The sequence below is a fragment of the Chanodichthys erythropterus genome, chromosome 10 (genome assembly GCF_024489055.1).
Source record: "Chanodichthys erythropterus isolate Z2021 chromosome 10, ASM2448905v1, whole genome shotgun sequence".
Classification (NCBI taxonomy): Eukaryota; Metazoa; Chordata; class Actinopteri; order Cypriniformes; family Xenocyprididae; genus Chanodichthys; species Chanodichthys erythropterus.
Window position 1 is genome coordinate 46,571,784 of NC_090230.1, and position 16,756 is coordinate 46,588,539.

At 36.0% G+C, this 16,756-nt stretch overlaps 1 protein-coding gene across 1 annotated transcript in view; it reads left to right on the forward strand.

The window, feature by feature from the left end:
• LOC137029683 (protocadherin Fat 3) overlaps positions 1–16,756 on the forward strand; it is a 60,611-nt gene that overhangs the window by 39,174 nt on the left and 4,681 nt on the right. Inside the window, exons 22-27 of the mRNA XM_067399330.1 lie at positions 442–599; positions 2,727–3,201; positions 3,318–3,471; positions 7,966–8,762; positions 13,167–13,268; positions 14,955–15,014. Coding sequence (XP_067255431.1) covers positions 442–599; positions 2,727–3,201; positions 3,318–3,471; positions 7,966–8,762; positions 13,167–13,268; positions 14,955–15,014 — 1,746 coding nt within the window. The remainder of the gene's footprint in view (positions 1–441; positions 600–2,726; positions 3,202–3,317; positions 3,472–7,965; positions 8,763–13,166; positions 13,269–14,954; positions 15,015–16,756) is intronic.

Sequence of the window (16,756 nt, forward strand, 5' to 3'; positions counted from 1 at the left end):
AATGTGTGCTTGCACTCTTCCTGGAGAAGTGCCCATACAAGGAAATCCACCCTTTATTATGTAATACAGGGCCATACTCAAATAAAAAACTTTCGGAAACTTGTATGAACTCTGAAGGAGTATATTTGGCACAGAAATACTCCATCATAAATCCAACTAATTTTTTTTTTTAACTTTGGCCATGTTTAGCATGAGAATCCAACTCTTTAACTGTGAAAATAAGTCAGAAAGCATGAAATAGCATTAGACCTCCCTTTAATTTCCTTTCAAATAATGTCTTCCTGTGGGATTTCCTAACAGTGTGTCAAACATATATTTAAATTACATTACAGTGCACATTTTTGAGGTCAAACACTTCTATATCTTTTGTGAAAATAGGTATAAATAGCAGATTTTTTTTTCCTTTGATTGACTGACTGATTTCTGTGCCTGTGCTGGCAGGTCAGACATCTTTGAGCTTTACAGGGAACAGTTACATCAAATACAGAGTGACGGACAGTGATAAGAGCGGAGACCTTAAGCTGGGCTTGAGAATCAGAACGCTGCAGAGCCAAGGAGTCATCATGTACACACGCGCTGACCCCTGCACAATGCTTAAGGTAAGATGTGAATATTCCCCTGTGAATGCTATGCTGGGTTATAGGGCCTTAAATTGGAGTAAATAAATAAAACAGGACAGAAACAAATAATGATGGATATTATTGAATACACTGCAAATGCAGTTAATAAACGTAATATTCCATTTTTGTCACAGAAATGCACTTGACAGTAAAGCATTGATTTTGAGCTAGGATGCAGTAAAGTAAATTTACTGATAAATTCTGTCATCATTTACTCTTCCTCATGTTGTACCAAACTATTTTGGTTACCCTTGACTTATGCTGTATATACAAATCAACAACAAAAACAAAAACAGAAAGAAGATAATTTGAGAAATGTCTGTTTGTACAGATTGTGTATGTTTGTATACACTTACACACACACACACACACACACACACACACACACACACACACACACACACACACACACACACACACACACACACATATGTTAGGTTTTTGTGAATTGTGGGGATTTTCCATAGGCCACAATGCATTTTATACTGTACAAACCGTACGTTCTATCCCCCCACCCTACCCCCACAATGTAGTATAAACAAACACACACACACACACACACACATACACACACATATATATATAGATCTATATATATATATATATATATATATATATATATATATATATATAATATAATATACAGTTGAACTCAAAAGTTTACATACCCCTTGAAGAATATGGAAAATTGTTAATCATTTTAACAAAATAAGAAGGATCATGAAAATTGCATAATATTTTTTTTTAGTACTGTCCTGAATAAAGTATTTCACATAACAGATGTTTACATAAAGTCCACAAGATAAAAAAAAAAATAGCTGAATTTATAAAAATGACCCTGTTCAAAAGTTTACATACTCTTGATTCTTAATACTGTGTGTGATTACTTTGATGATATACGACTGGTTGTTTGTTTTGTGATGGTTCACTCTAAAAACCGCAGGGTTAAATATGGACAAAACCAGGGATTGGGATGTTTTCACCCAGCCATTTTTTTCAACCAATTTTGGATTTATTTTTTTAGCCAACAATATAGTAATATAGTAAAAGGCATGTTTTTGCTCATCCCCAAATAGGGGCAAATTTGTGGGGTATTTTAAGCTGAAACTTGACCGGACCAGAGACTTATATTACATCATATGAAAGAGGGCATAATAGGTGCCTTTTAACCCAACCTGCTGGGTTTGTCCATATTTTACCCAGCTTGGGTTTTTTTAACCCAGCATTTTTAGTGTAGTTCATGAGTCCCTTGTTCTGAGGAGTTAAACTGAGCTCTGTTCTTCAGAAAAATTCTCCATGTCCTGCAAATTCATTGATTTTATTTAGTATTGCCTTTTGGAAGCAACAGAAGATTTTCGCATGTTTACCAGAAGAAAAAAAAAATAATTTATCCTGTTCATCCAATTCAAAAAGTTTACATTCCCGGCTCTTAATGCATCATGTTTCCTTCTGAAGCATCAGTGAATGTTTGAAACTTTTTTAATAGTTGTGTTTGAGTCCCTCAATTGTCCTCATTGTGAAAAGATGGATCTCAAAATCATACATTCACTGCTGGAAAGGATTCAAATATGCAGAAGATGCTGGAAAATCAAAAATTATGCAGCATCTTTTGCATATTTGAATCCAGTGAATGTATGATTTTGATATCCATCTTGTATGTATGTATATATATATATATATATTATATATATATTATATATTATATATATATTATATATATATTATATATATATATATATATATATATATATATATATATATATAATATATATATATATATATATATATATATATATATATATATATATATATATATATATATATATATATATATATTATATAATATATATATAATATATATATTATATATATATATATATATAATATATACTGTATAATATATACTGTATATATATACTGTATAATATATACTGTATATATATAATGTGGGAGCAGGGCACTTGTGCGTCATAATGTACTGTAGCCATTTGGAACGTACTTGGCAATTAAAGACTCATCCTAATCATCTTCATGGGTAAAAAAAATATTTGGAATTGCCCAGTTGTGTTTTCTCTAGTGAGTGGTTGTGTGTCTGTGTTTGTCCAGATAGAGGAAGGGCGTCTGTGGTTCCAGATGGACTGTGACAACAGACTGGACATCCTGGGCATCTCCGGTCGTCCGATCAATGACGGGTCCTGGCACACAGTGAACCTGGAACTCACCAGTAACTACACTCTCCTTTCACTGGACGACAGCTATGTGGAGCGGCGGCGTTCTGCACGGGCCCCTGTCCGCATCTGGCCCCTGGCTGCAGATGGTTTGCTATTCTTCGGGGCTCAGGTGTTGAAGAGTCCAGTGGGCAGAGGAGGCCAGAGGCCCCCACGGGCACAAGAAGGCTTCCAAGGTTGCCTCGGGTCCATCATGCTCAATGGGAATGAACTCCCTCTACAAAATAAGAGGAGCCGGTACGCAGAGGTAGCTGGGCTGAGTGACGTGAAGCTGGGATGTGTTTTATATCCTGATCCGTGCCTTGGAGTGCCGTGCCAGAATGGAGCTTCTTGTGCAAAGCTGCCCTCTGGTGGTAAGAACTAGAAAGTGCATACAATGCTCAGATATTAGTCAGTTGTTTAGAGTTGTTTAGATTGTAGTCAGTAGCTCTATCTTATAAGTTTTGCTTCTTACTGCATTTGTCCCCAGATTTCTCCTGCAGCTGTCTGCCACAGTTCACGGGGTCTCGGTGTGAGATGGAGGTGACGTCCTGCATGCCCTCACCTTGTCAGAACGGGGGTGATTGTAAAGCTGTGGGGAACACCTTCCTCTGTGGCTGCCTCAAAGGCTTCACGGGACTCATGTAAGACATTTTATTTCACTATGTACTAACTATGTGTTTTGTAAGCATTTTTCAATAATCTTTTCAGACCTTAATGACTTTCAAATTGTCACACCACACAGACAGTTCTGAGACAAGTGTTAACACCAAAGACATCAGAATATATATATATATATATATATCTATATATATATATATATATATATATATATATATATATATATATATATATATATATATAATGAGACCTAAAATGGAAAAGTCCTCAGACATGAATATTTACATGTTTTACATATATTAATACAGGTGCATCTCAATAAATAAGAATATCATGAAAAAGTTTTTTTTTTCTGTAATTTAATTCAAAAAGTAAAACTTAAATATATTCTAGATTTATTAGACATAAAGTAAAATATTTTCAGACTTTTTTTGTTTTCATTTTGATGATTAGAGCTTGCTGCTCATCAAAATAAAAAAATCAGTATCTCAAATTATTAGAATATTTAATTTCAAGTTGTATTAAATTCTCAGGGTATAAATACTGGGTTTAGGTCAGTAATCCCAACAGCAGTCATGGGGAAGTCTGCTGACTTGACAGTTGTGCAGAAGACGATCATCAGGACCCTCTACAGTGAGGGTAAGCCACAGATGGTCATCGCTAAAAGAGCTGGCTGTTCAAAGAGTGCTGTGCCAAAGCATATTTATGGAAAGTTGACTGGAAGGGAAAAGTGTCGTAGGAAAAGGTGTACAAGTGTAAGCAATGGCCGCAGGCTTGAGAAGATTGTCAGGCGAAGCCAATTTAAGAACTTGGGAGAGCTTGAAAAGGAGTGGACTGAAGCTGGAGTGAGTGCATCAAGAGCCACCACACACAGAGGTCTTCAGAAAATGGGCTACAACCAAGCCACTTCTGAACCAAAGACAACGTCAGAAGTGTCTTACCTGAGCTAAGGAGAAAAAGAACTGGACTGTTGCTCAGTGGTCTAAAGTCCTCTTTTCAGATGAAAGTAAATTTTGCATTTCATTTGGAATTCAAGGTCCCAGAGTCTGGAGGAAGAGTGGAGAGGCACAGAAACCATGTTGCTTGAAGTCCAGCGTGAAGTTACCACAGTCAGTGATGATTACTGTGCTTGATTGGCCAGCAAACTTGCTTGACCTGAACCCCATAGAGAATCTATGGGGTATTGTCAAGAGGAAGATGAGAGACACCAGACCCAACAATGCAGATGACTTGAAGGCCACTATCAAAGCAACCTGGGCTTCTAATACACCTAAGCAGTGCCACAGGCTGATTGCCTCCATGCCACGCCACATTGATGCAGTAATTCATGCAAAGGGAGGCCCAACCAAGTATTGAGTGTATAGATATGAACATACTTTTCAGAAGCCTGACATTTCTGTTTAAAATATCCTTTTTATTATTGATCTTATGAAGTATTCTAATTATTGAGATTAAATGTGAGCCAAAATCATAACAATTAAAAGAACCAAAGACTTAAAGTACTTCAGTCTGTGTGCATTGAATTTATTTAATACACGAGTTCCACAATTTGAGCTGAATTACTGAAATAAAGCAACTTTTCCACGACATTCTAATTTATTGAGATACACCTGTACATATTGTTTTATTGGTGTGACTCAATCAATCATGTCAACCATTTTGAACAATATGAACAAAATATTTAGAAACAACTTGAAGAGCTTTTTAACTATATATATATATATATATATATATATATATATATATATATATATATATATATATATATATATATATATATATATATATATATATATATATAATTATTTATTTATTTAAAAGAGGTTATATTATGTCTAATACAATAAAATAAAACCACTTGAGTCTGATAAATCTATTAAATCTTTTTGAAAACTTTTGAAAACATGATTGTTAGACATTAATTACATTTTAAGATTAATTATAATTATATTAAATCAATTATTATATACAGTGTATAGATACACTTCATATATAATATGTATGTAATGTACATTGTAATGTACATAATTGATCTAATATAATAATTAATCTTAAGTCCTCTTTCTTTCTCAATATTAATAACTGTGTGTGTGTGTGTGTGTGTGTGTGTGTGTGTGTGTGTGTGTGTGTGTGTGTGTGTGTGTATGCATGTATACACAGACACTGTATATAATAATCTTAATATGCTATTAATGTCTACCAATCATGTTTTAATAACCATAATCACCAAATTGTTTAATGAGATATCTAACACCAATAAAATATGTATTAATACAGATTTAAAACGTATCTAAATATTTATAAATAACCAAGTCTGAAAGTCTGAGGACTTTATATTTTCGATGATTGGTTAACTTTAAAAGCCATTTTTAAAGATGTTTTAAAATTATTATTTTCTTTTGACAGTCAAAAACATAATTACAATTTTGCTAATAATTTTATATTTTGTTTTTAAGGTTGACCAGTTTGGATTTTTATGTTTATCTCACTTAACAGAAGCGAAACCTTTTAAGGAGCCATTTCTATAGTGATCAAATGGTTTAACAGTGAGAAAAAAAAAAGGTGTTTCTTCTGAAATATGTTTGGTAGGGCCATCTTGTGTTGTAGAGAGCAGGTAACCAGCAGCTCACTTTAATTACACTCTCTTCTGAAAGCCATTATCCTGAGCGTTCACCTGCTGTTTTCATTCTGAGACCTTGATTGTTTGAACTACTGGTTCAATACATGCGTGACTCTGTAAAATGGGTATGGTGTTTACTTGTGTTAATTAGACCTTTCTCACTAATTACTAAAATCATTTAATAAATAAATGAAATAAACAGATTTTAGAGCAATCCATCACAGAAATCCCATTAAGGCTTCTCTAATATCTTTGTGCCATGGTATTTTTTTTTTTTTTTTTCCACTATGAGATGAATCAGAGTTATTTCTCCACTAGATGATGCTATTGTTACTTTTTTTTTAAGCAAACCTAAACATACACCTCAACAAAACTTGGGATACTGAACAAACTTGGGACACTGAACAAAAATGGGATCCTGGGACCTGTGCCCTTTTCCTCTCTATATCCTTTTTATTGTGGAGAGAAAGTAATGAAAACCTAATTGCTTTATATAACTGCTATATAAACCTACTTTCTCTGCATTTCTCTCGGTCATTATGTTATGCAATACAAACAACCCTCTCATTATGTTCTCTTATGCTCACTTGAGAAATTTTCTTAACTTTCTTGCATTCAGAGTACATGTAAAGAATTCTCCGAAGAGCATATCATCACATACTTGCTGTTTGCAGCACAGTTGGGAATTTGAGTTCTGCTAAATGTAAAAATGTGTGAATCATTAAAGGCAACAAATCTCTCTGTTCTCTCTCAGATAATGATAGAAGCACTAATGCTATGTTCAGAAGAGCATTCAAATAGTTATTATTCATGCTGTTTATAGTAAGTATAGTGTGGGGGAAGTAACACTACCGTTCAAAAATTTTTAAATTTTTAAAAGTTAATACTTTTATTCAGCAAGGATGTATTAAAGAGATCAAATTCAAATTAAAGATATTTATTACAAAGAAATCTATATCAAATAAATGCTGTTCTTTTGAATCATCAAAATATCAAAAAAAAAAAAAAAAAGGATTCACAATTTACACAAAAATATTAAGCAGACTGTTGATCAACATTGATCATAACAGAATGATTTCTGAAGGATAATGTGACACTGAAGATTGTAATAATGATGCTGAAAATATTCACCTTTTTCATCACAGGAATAAATTTTAAATTGTAATCATATTTCACAATATTACCGTTTTTACTGTGCATTTGATTAAATAAATGCCCTGGTGAGCATAAGAGAAAAACTTAATTAAAAAAACTTACTAACACCTTACTGACAACTTACTTGTGTTTAGGTGAGGTACCCCTGTTGAAAAAAACAGCATATGCTGGTTAGGTATGTTTTGAAGCACGGCAGCTGGTATGAGCTGGTTTAGGCTAGTTCTTAGCTGGTCATGAGCTTGTTTAAGCTGGTAAAGCGCTGGTCCTAAGCAACTAGCTCCAGCTCAGGGCCAGCGTTTGCGTTTGTATTTGTTTTACTACTTACACAATTATTTTAAGTATATCATAATATTATTTACAATACACAGCATGGTTTATAATGATATTTTTAGGGGGGACAACCCCCCCCCCCTCCTGAGATTTCCGCCAATGCCGTTGTGTTCAGTTTGTGTGGTTTTTGAAGTGTCGACTTTTGGGTTGCTATCCATTTGCTTTATATGGACTCACAGAGATGGATTACTTTTCAAAAAATCTTTGATTGCATTCATCTGAAGAAATAAATATACAATACATATACATCTGGGATGGAATGAGCATGAGTAAATGATGTAATCATTTTCATTTTTGGATGGAGTATCCCTTTAATAAATAGTATGCAGTATATACTGCATAATATAAAGCAAATAGGCTGTTGGGAATTAAATACTACCTTACTAACACAAACTAATCCTTCTGTCCACAGATGCGACGAGGATGTGAACGAGTGTGAGAGGGAAGAGTGTGAGAATGGCGGGGCCTGTGTGAACACATTTGGAGCCTTCTACTGTAACTGCACCGTGGGTTTTGAGGGTCAGTTCTGTGGGCAGCCATCTCTGGATGGCCCAGACACTCAGGCCGAGGCACTGTCATACATTGGCCCGGGAGAGATCATCGGCATCGGCGTGTTGCTCTTCGTGGTGCTTGTCCTGCTGACCCTGCTGGCCGCGTTCCGTAAAAAAGTCCTCCGGAAGGACTGGAGCCGAGGGGAGGCAGTGGGCATCTCCACAGAGACCAACTACATGCTGCAGAAGACGGGTGTGGGAGCTGAGGGCATTGAGTTCAAAGCCGTACGGGTCAGTGGTGAGTGTCGCGCCAGCCTCTACCGTAAAGACAGCGCAGGAGGGCCACCCCAGGTCAAGGTGCGGCCCACAGCCTACACGCTTCCCCACTGCCACGGAATCCTTCGAGGGGAAACGGAGAAGGCGGAAGGAGGGCTGGCCACCCTCTCCTGCCCTCCGCAGATGAGCACCTTCCAGGCGGATCCGCCTCTCATCCTTGGGATGCCGAGAAGAGGTGTGGCTGTCTGCAGCGTGGCGCCCAATCTCCCCCAGTCCATGTCCCCAAACCCAACTGAACGCAGCCCTATCCGCAAACCGCCATGGGAAGAGGAAGATGAGGAGGATGAAGATGAAGACAACACTATGCAGCATCAAGTCCAAGCTATGGAGTGGGAAGACAGGGGTTATCAGGCGGACGGAGAGGAAGCGTACAGAACTGAGGGTAACGATGTGGCACACACACTCTTCACTAGTCTCAGATCAAACAGAGGTTGACAGAACTGCAGCCAGAGTGATTTCAGCGTGACTCCATAACTCCCCGTGGCCAATTAAATGCCAACCTTTGTGTGGATGAGATTATACATATGCACCCTGGTCTCCATTCCCAAAATCCATCGTACAATAATGTGTAATGGAGCGCAATTACCTTAGAGATAACATGAGGCTTTTACACAAAAGGAGGAAGTGAAGCATTTAGAGTCTATCATCATGATTCAAACAGAAACATCCACATGATAAATGCTATGCATAATGCTTTTAATCACAATGATATACAGTAGTGGCCAAAAGTGATGTCAGGAGGGGATATTTGTTTTTAATGACCCTACAAGTTCAATGAAATCATCAAAATATGAGGAAAATATTTTTATATATTTTTAATATTTTAAATATGAAGGAAGAACAAAACACTAAACCTGTTTAAAGGGTTAGTTCACACAAAAATGAAAATTCTGTCATTTATTACTCACCCTCATGTCATTCCACACCTGTAAGACCTTCATTCATCTTGGGAACACAAATTAAGATATTTTTGATGAAATCCAATGGCTCAGTGAGGCCTCTATTGCCAGTAAGACAATTAACACTTTCAGATGGCCAGAAAAGTACTAAAAACATATTTAAATCAGTTCATGTGACTACAGTGGTTCAACCTTAATATTATAAAGTGGCAAGAAAATTTTTTGTGCGGCAAAAAAAACAACAACAACAAACAAAATAATGACTTTTCAACAATATCTAGTGATGGCCGATTTCAAAACACTGCTTCATGAAGCTTTAAAAATCTTTTGTTTTGAATCAGTGGTTCGGATCGCGTATCAAACTGCTAAAGTCACGTGAACTATTAAATAATAACTATTAACTAAATTTCGAAACACTTATGACCAGTGATGGAGTACTCGAGTCCTGGACTCGGACTCGAGTCCGACTCGAGTCACTATTCTTTGGACTCGAGTCCGACTCGAGACTCCATTCTCTGGACTCGTGACTCGTACTTGGACTCGGACTTGAGCATTCACAACGTTGTTTTTGACTAAATATGTTATAAAAAATTATATAAGTTTATATATAATATTATATAAGTTTTCATGCCCAAGACCGGCCGGGATCTATGTTTTTCCCTCACAGACACTGCTACCGCTCACTCTCTTGACAACACACTCACTGACGTCACTCACTTTACGCTTGTGCATGATTCGCGGGCTAAATGTTCAAATTTGGAAAATGCAGAAAGATGTGCCCCGGATCGTGAAATTCGCCTACACGTATTTAGCATCTAATGCTGGAAAGAGCAGCGCTAAATGTTGTGTGTGTAATCGCACAATTGAGGAAAAGACTGGGACAACTTCAAACTTTAACAGACACCTGTCACGGATGTACCCAGAAAAGTAAGTAAAATGCTTTCCATTGGCTAACGTTAGCTTTTTAAAAAACTATTATTGACTAATGCATATATGATAATAAACAGAAGAAGCTATGGTTGGGCGATGTTTGACAATTTGGCATCAGACGTCGACAATGTTTAATGTCTGGTTCAGATTACACAATTTTTTTTGTCTGTTGATAATTTACTAGTCACTGTGTCAGATCAGATTACATTTTTTTTTTTTGTCTGTTGCGATAGTCACTGTGTCAGATGGATGACGCAATTTTGACTCCTAAAATCCTGTGGTGTCGTGGACAAGAAACATGCCAGACTAACGTTACATGTTGCTTTCTGACCAGTCGCGTGCCGTCACACACACACATTCACTTGAACACATACAAACGCACTCACACTAAATCACTCGGTCACCCACGCCCTCACTCTCTCTCTCTCTCTCTCTCTCTCTCTCTCTCTCTCTCTCTCTCTCTCTCTCACTCTCACACACACACACACACACACACACACTCACTCACTCACACTTCCTCTCTCTCGGCATATCGTATTGATTTTTACGTTTTAAGTATTTTTAAAATACAGTGCCCTGTAAAATGCACGTTTCTGTCATTTTTGTTTAATGTAGAACCTCTTTAATACATTTGATCAGTTCTTTGAAGGTCCCAGAGTGGAGACATGTAGGCACTGGGAGCTCGAGACTCGACTCAGACTCGAATACGGGACTCGAGACTCGACTTGGACTCGAACTCTGGTAATGGTGACTCGACTTGGACTCGACTCGGACTCTTCTTTGGTGACTCGGACTTGGACTCGAACTCTGGTAATGGTGACTCGACTTGGACTCGACTCGGACTCTTCTTTGGTGACTCGGACTTGGACTCGGACTCGAACACTGGGACTCGAGACTCGACTCGGACTCGACAGTTGGTGACTCGACTACAACACTGCTTATGACATAACAAAGCCTCATTTACTGAAATCACGTGACTTTGGCGCTCCGAACCACTGATTCGAAACAAAAGATTTGTAAAGCTACGAAGCAGTCTTTTGAAATTGGCCATCACTAGATATTGTTGAAAAGTCATTATTTAGTTTTTTTTGGCAAACAAAAAGTATTCTCGTCACTTTATAATATTAAGGTTGAACCATTGCAGTCACATGAACTGTTTTAAATATGTCTTTAGTAGCTTTCTGTGCATCTGAACTGAATCTGTGCACTGAGCCATTGGATTTCATCAAAAATATCTTAATTTGTGTTCCGAAGATGAACAAAGGTCTTACGGGTGTGGAACGACATGAGGGTGAGTAATAAATGACATTTTCATTTTTGGGTGAACTAACCCTTTAAAGTATTTATCTGACCATTATTTGGCAAAAAAGGCAAACTACAACTACAGGTTTTATTTTACTATGCAACAACAAAAAAAAAAAGCATAGAAAAATAAAAAACTCACAGGAAAAAGCATATACTAACTACAGCATAATCATTATCAATATTTCGTTGGTTCTCTTTTTTTTTTTTTTTTTTTTTTTTTTTAATTTCTTTGTATGGTAGCCTGGCCAAAAATTATGTCCACACAGTTTGGCAAATAAAACAAGTAACAAGTGCTTTAGGTAATATGAATAGGTAATGTCAGTTTTCCTAGATTGGACATCACTTTTGGCCACTACTGATTTTAATCAAATCTCCTTTCCATGATTTCGTACTCATCAGTATTTCTAATTGGCTCCATGCTGAAAATTGACTGGGGACTCATAAATTGTTTCAAAACAAACCAGTTTATAGTAATCAGAATATCATGCTGCAGCAGCCAACAGGAGCATTTTTCCTCATAAAATATTTAACAGTCTGGCCATGCAGGTAGGCAGCTAGTACATGTGTGAGGGTTATTATTACAATTCCTCATGTGTAACTGTGTTACATGCGTCCACAGATTTTCTCTGCGCATTGTGTTCTAAAACGAATGACCTTGGTCTTGTTAGTGTTTTCTTTAAACAGAAACTCATTTATCATGAACTGTTTGTTAGCTTAACAGTGTGTCGTCTGGGATGAATATAGGACGGATATTATTGCTCTTTCACTTTAGCAGATTTGAAAGATTTGCATGCCTTAGAGAGCATTAAGCTCTCACTGAGGTTTTGTTTGTATATATGTGCATATCTGATTTTGGATATTAGATGTCTGTTTAGTGAATGCAAATGGGCCAGTAGTTAAGACTTGACATGGCAATATTTGGCTCCACCACAAAAAATATTTTTGTTAGCAGCATTTTAAAACATTTATTTGTTAAATTAATTTATTCAAAAATGACAGTAAAGACATTTATGTTATGAAAGATAAATGCTGTTCTTTTAAACTTTCTATTTATCAAAGAATCCTGACAAAAAATGTGGTTTCCACAAAAATATTAAGCTTCACATCTGTTTTTAACATTGATAATAATAAAAAATGTTTCTTGAGCACCAAATTAGCATATTAGAATGGTTTCTGAAGGATCATGTGACACTGAAGACTGGAGTAATGATGCTGAAAATGCAGATTTGCATGACAGGAAGAAATTACATTTAAAAATATATTACAATAGATTATTAACAGTTATTTTAATTAGTAATAATAATAATACTTCACAATATGACTTTTTTTAAAAAATACAATCAAATACTTTTTTATATATATTTTTTTAAATTAAAGATTTTATTAGTTTTTAATGTGCATAATAGGTGGAAATTTTGCAGTCATAATATAACTGCATGACAGCTATAAATTCATAAACACACATTAGCTGTAAGATTATGAAAAAAAACTTTTGTGAAAACAAGTCTCACACTGGCCTTTGCTGTTGTTCCCTGTTGCGGGTACTGTAGGTCTGACTGTATTTGCATATATTGTGTGAATGTAAAGCACAAATGCATGTATTTGCATGTTTATGGATCTTTATCTGGATCTGCTGTTATATTCTTCTGCAGAGGCTGGAAATGCATCAGAGGAGGTCACCTGCTTCTCCGACAGCAGCACCAGCGAGGCGCACTCCCTCAGGTCTTTCCAGTCTGATTCCTGCGATGACAATGGTGAGATACATGCATTGCGAGGTCCAAAGACCTTAACATACCCTCCAAAAAAAAAAAAAAACTTCTACTGCTCAGAGAATATTTAAAGTTTAACTCACAACTCTGGAAAAGTTCAGCAACTGTGTTAAAGGTGGAGCTGTTTCTTTAGGGCATTTTTTTCTATTATGCTTCGACATGGTCCTACAAAAATCATTAGGGCAAGACTGCAGCTTCTGAATAAACCACAGAGCAATTAGAAAACATAATGAATCAACCATTTGCTTTGATGTTTTCTCCCTTATGTAAGCCTTATCTCTTTGCACTCATCAGCTCTTTGTATTAGTCAGATTTTGATATGCTCAGTTCGGCCAAGGGAAGTCATTTACTCACTCTTATGTCTCTCTTCAATGCAATTAAAATCAAACTCCCAAACATCAAAAAGGACAAAAACAATCAACAAAAAACTCATAAAGCCACAGTCACACTAGAATTTGAGCATGCAAAATTTCTACTCTGCAACGATCATGATTTGGCATCTCTTTTTAAAAACATAAATTCAACATTTACATATAATATACTTCCAACTTTTACTGCAAAAAGTTTGTATTATTTGATAACAGTTTAGTATAAGGAACATTTCTCACTTTTAACTAGTAGCTTATTAGCTTGCATATTGGCTGGTTATTAGTACATATAAAGCACATATTAATGCATTATTCTGCATGACCATAATGTACATCTCTAAATCCTACCCCATACCTAAACTTAAACACTATAACAACTACCTTATTAACTGTTAATAAGCAGCAAATTAGGAGTTTATTGAGGCAAAAGTCATAGTTAACAGTGAATATGTGTTCCCTATACCAAAGTGTTACCTATTCTTTTAATTTAGCTAAGAAGGCATGCCGTGACATATCGATCTTCTATTGGTCACGTGTCTTCACGTAAAACTACTGTAATTCACTGGTCAAAGTTCACGAAACTTGAACTTTGGAATGCAGTGAAATCCGAAAATTCTTTACATGAGCTTTCGCTTCCGGTGTCCCGGATACACATGTGTTTAAATGCAAGTCAATGGAACTAAAATTGAAGTTTGACCAAATAGTTAGAGCTTCAGAAGACTTATAATATAGTGCTTGAGGTGTACTATGATAGTTTTTTGTGAAGTCAACTTTGACCATATATATACCTAAATGACCTGATTAAAAACATGCAAAATTATCACATATAACCTATACATACACTCTCATGGAGCCACCCATAATATAATAACCTACTATTAGGCAGAAGAAACTGATTATTCCATTCACCTAATTAAGATGACTTGCGTTGTCTGATCTTTCCAAAAGGAAACCATGAGGATTAGTGATAACCCTACCCTGCTTTAACAAAGTGACAGCCTGAATGGGTCAGAGCAGTAATTACAGTCCATCTGCCTTTGATATGCTCTCCAAACGCTATTGCTATTATGACTCAGTGGTGTATATTATCACTTCTGCTGTACAAAATAGATGGCAGACTGACACATCAGAGGTCCACTTGCTTTTGTTTTGCCGATTTCATGACGCTGGAGGATTACAAACAAGACAAAGTGATTAATATAAATGCTTATGTAAGGTTTTCATTGAATGTTTGATGTTAGTTTGAAGTGCTTGATCATTTATTCAATTGTTGCCTGACATTTTACACTTGTTTACACCCTAGCCTCCATAGTGACGGTGATACGACTGGTAAATAATGCAGTGGACACCATTGAAAATGAAGGTATGACTCAATTTTCATATTACCTAAAGCAAACTTGACCCATTAAATACACCAGGTTTTATAATTATTATTATTAGAGTTGTGTGTCATTGAGTCCATTTTATCATGCTAGTGTACTTCTAAATGTTGACAAAATGAACTGTTAGTTTTTTTATTAACTTTTTTTATTTTTTGAAACAAAAATATTTGACTTACCCTGTACGACAGAGTTTTGTCTTATCTTATTTATTTATCCTGTTACAACCTGTTTTGTTTCAAAAGATTTAACAAATACTATTCTTTATTTTTCTGTTTAAATATTTTTATTAGGGGTTCAACCACCTAGAGCCCTATTTTATCGATCTAAGTGTATGGTCTAAAGTGCATGGTGCAAGTGCACTTAGTCTGAATGGTGGACGCGTCTGGCGCATGGTCTAAAAGGGTTGTCCCTATTCTCTTAATGAGTAATGGGTGTGTTTTGGGCGTAACGTGCAATAAACCAATCAGAGTCTCATCTCCCATTCCCTTTAAAAGCCAGTTGCGCTCGCACCATGGCAGAGTCGCTATTTACATGGCAGAATTTGCAAGCGGAAAAACTGTACGCTTCTCTAGCGAGGAAACTGATCTGCTCACAGGCGAGGTTAACGAGACAAGCCGGATTCCACCAAACCATTTTTATCTTTATGCATACAATAATAATCTTTTACATTGTAATCCTTTTATTTTTAATTTGGCATGTTTGTGTGCTGCTGCGTGTCCCTGTGTGTGTAATAAGCACAGTGTATGCGCGTTGTGCACCTGCCTATAGGCTCATATTACTAATGTGCTCTTTAAATAACAAAACAAATATCGCGCCATTGACTTTAGACCAGGTTTAATTTGGTCAGTGGCGCAGTATTTTTAGTTGCCTCAAAATAGCAACGCGCCAGCAATGCACCTGAACACACCTTGTTTTCAAACCAGCACGCCCATGGCACACAAATGGGCGCAAATGCATTTGCTATTTAAACAAAGTGGAGCAGAACGTGAAAATGATAACTGCATCAGGCTGAAACTAGCAAAAAACACTTGCGTCGTGCCTGGCGTCGCATTGCGCCCAGTGTATGATAGAGCCCTTAGCCTTGGTAATCACCAAAGCTCATCCCAATCAGCCTGAAGGTGTGTTCAGGCAAATGTACGAAGTCACTCATAACTCATAAACTGCTAGTGGTTTAGGAGTGTCTTGTATCATTGGAATCCTTGGCTCAAGATCATTATATCGCCACCTGACAAAATGTTCCAATATTTTGGATTTTTTGAAAAACCTACTTTTGCAAACTAGTCCTAGGTTTTTCTGATCGGAACCAAAGCAGTGCAGAAAGATTCTCTGAAGTCCGATTGTCAATAATTAATATTGAAAAAAAGTCGGAATTTCCATTCACGTTTGCGATGGGATGCCAAAACATTCAAAGTGGGCGTGGCCATTTTCTCTAAATGATTTACCAAATATTATTTATTTTTCTATTGAAATATTATTCAATTAATTGTTGAAATATTTTTTAAAATAATTATTTATATATAAAATATTTATGTAGATTAAAATTGATTTTTTTTTTATTCTTTATTATGTTTTGATTTTTAGTAAATAAAATTAATAATTTTTTAAATATGATCATGTACATATTATTAAGGAATATAGATCATCATTGCTAAATAAATCCAACAAGTGATCAGGACCTTGATTTCCTGCTTATTACATGGCTACTAGGCAAATAAATAAATGA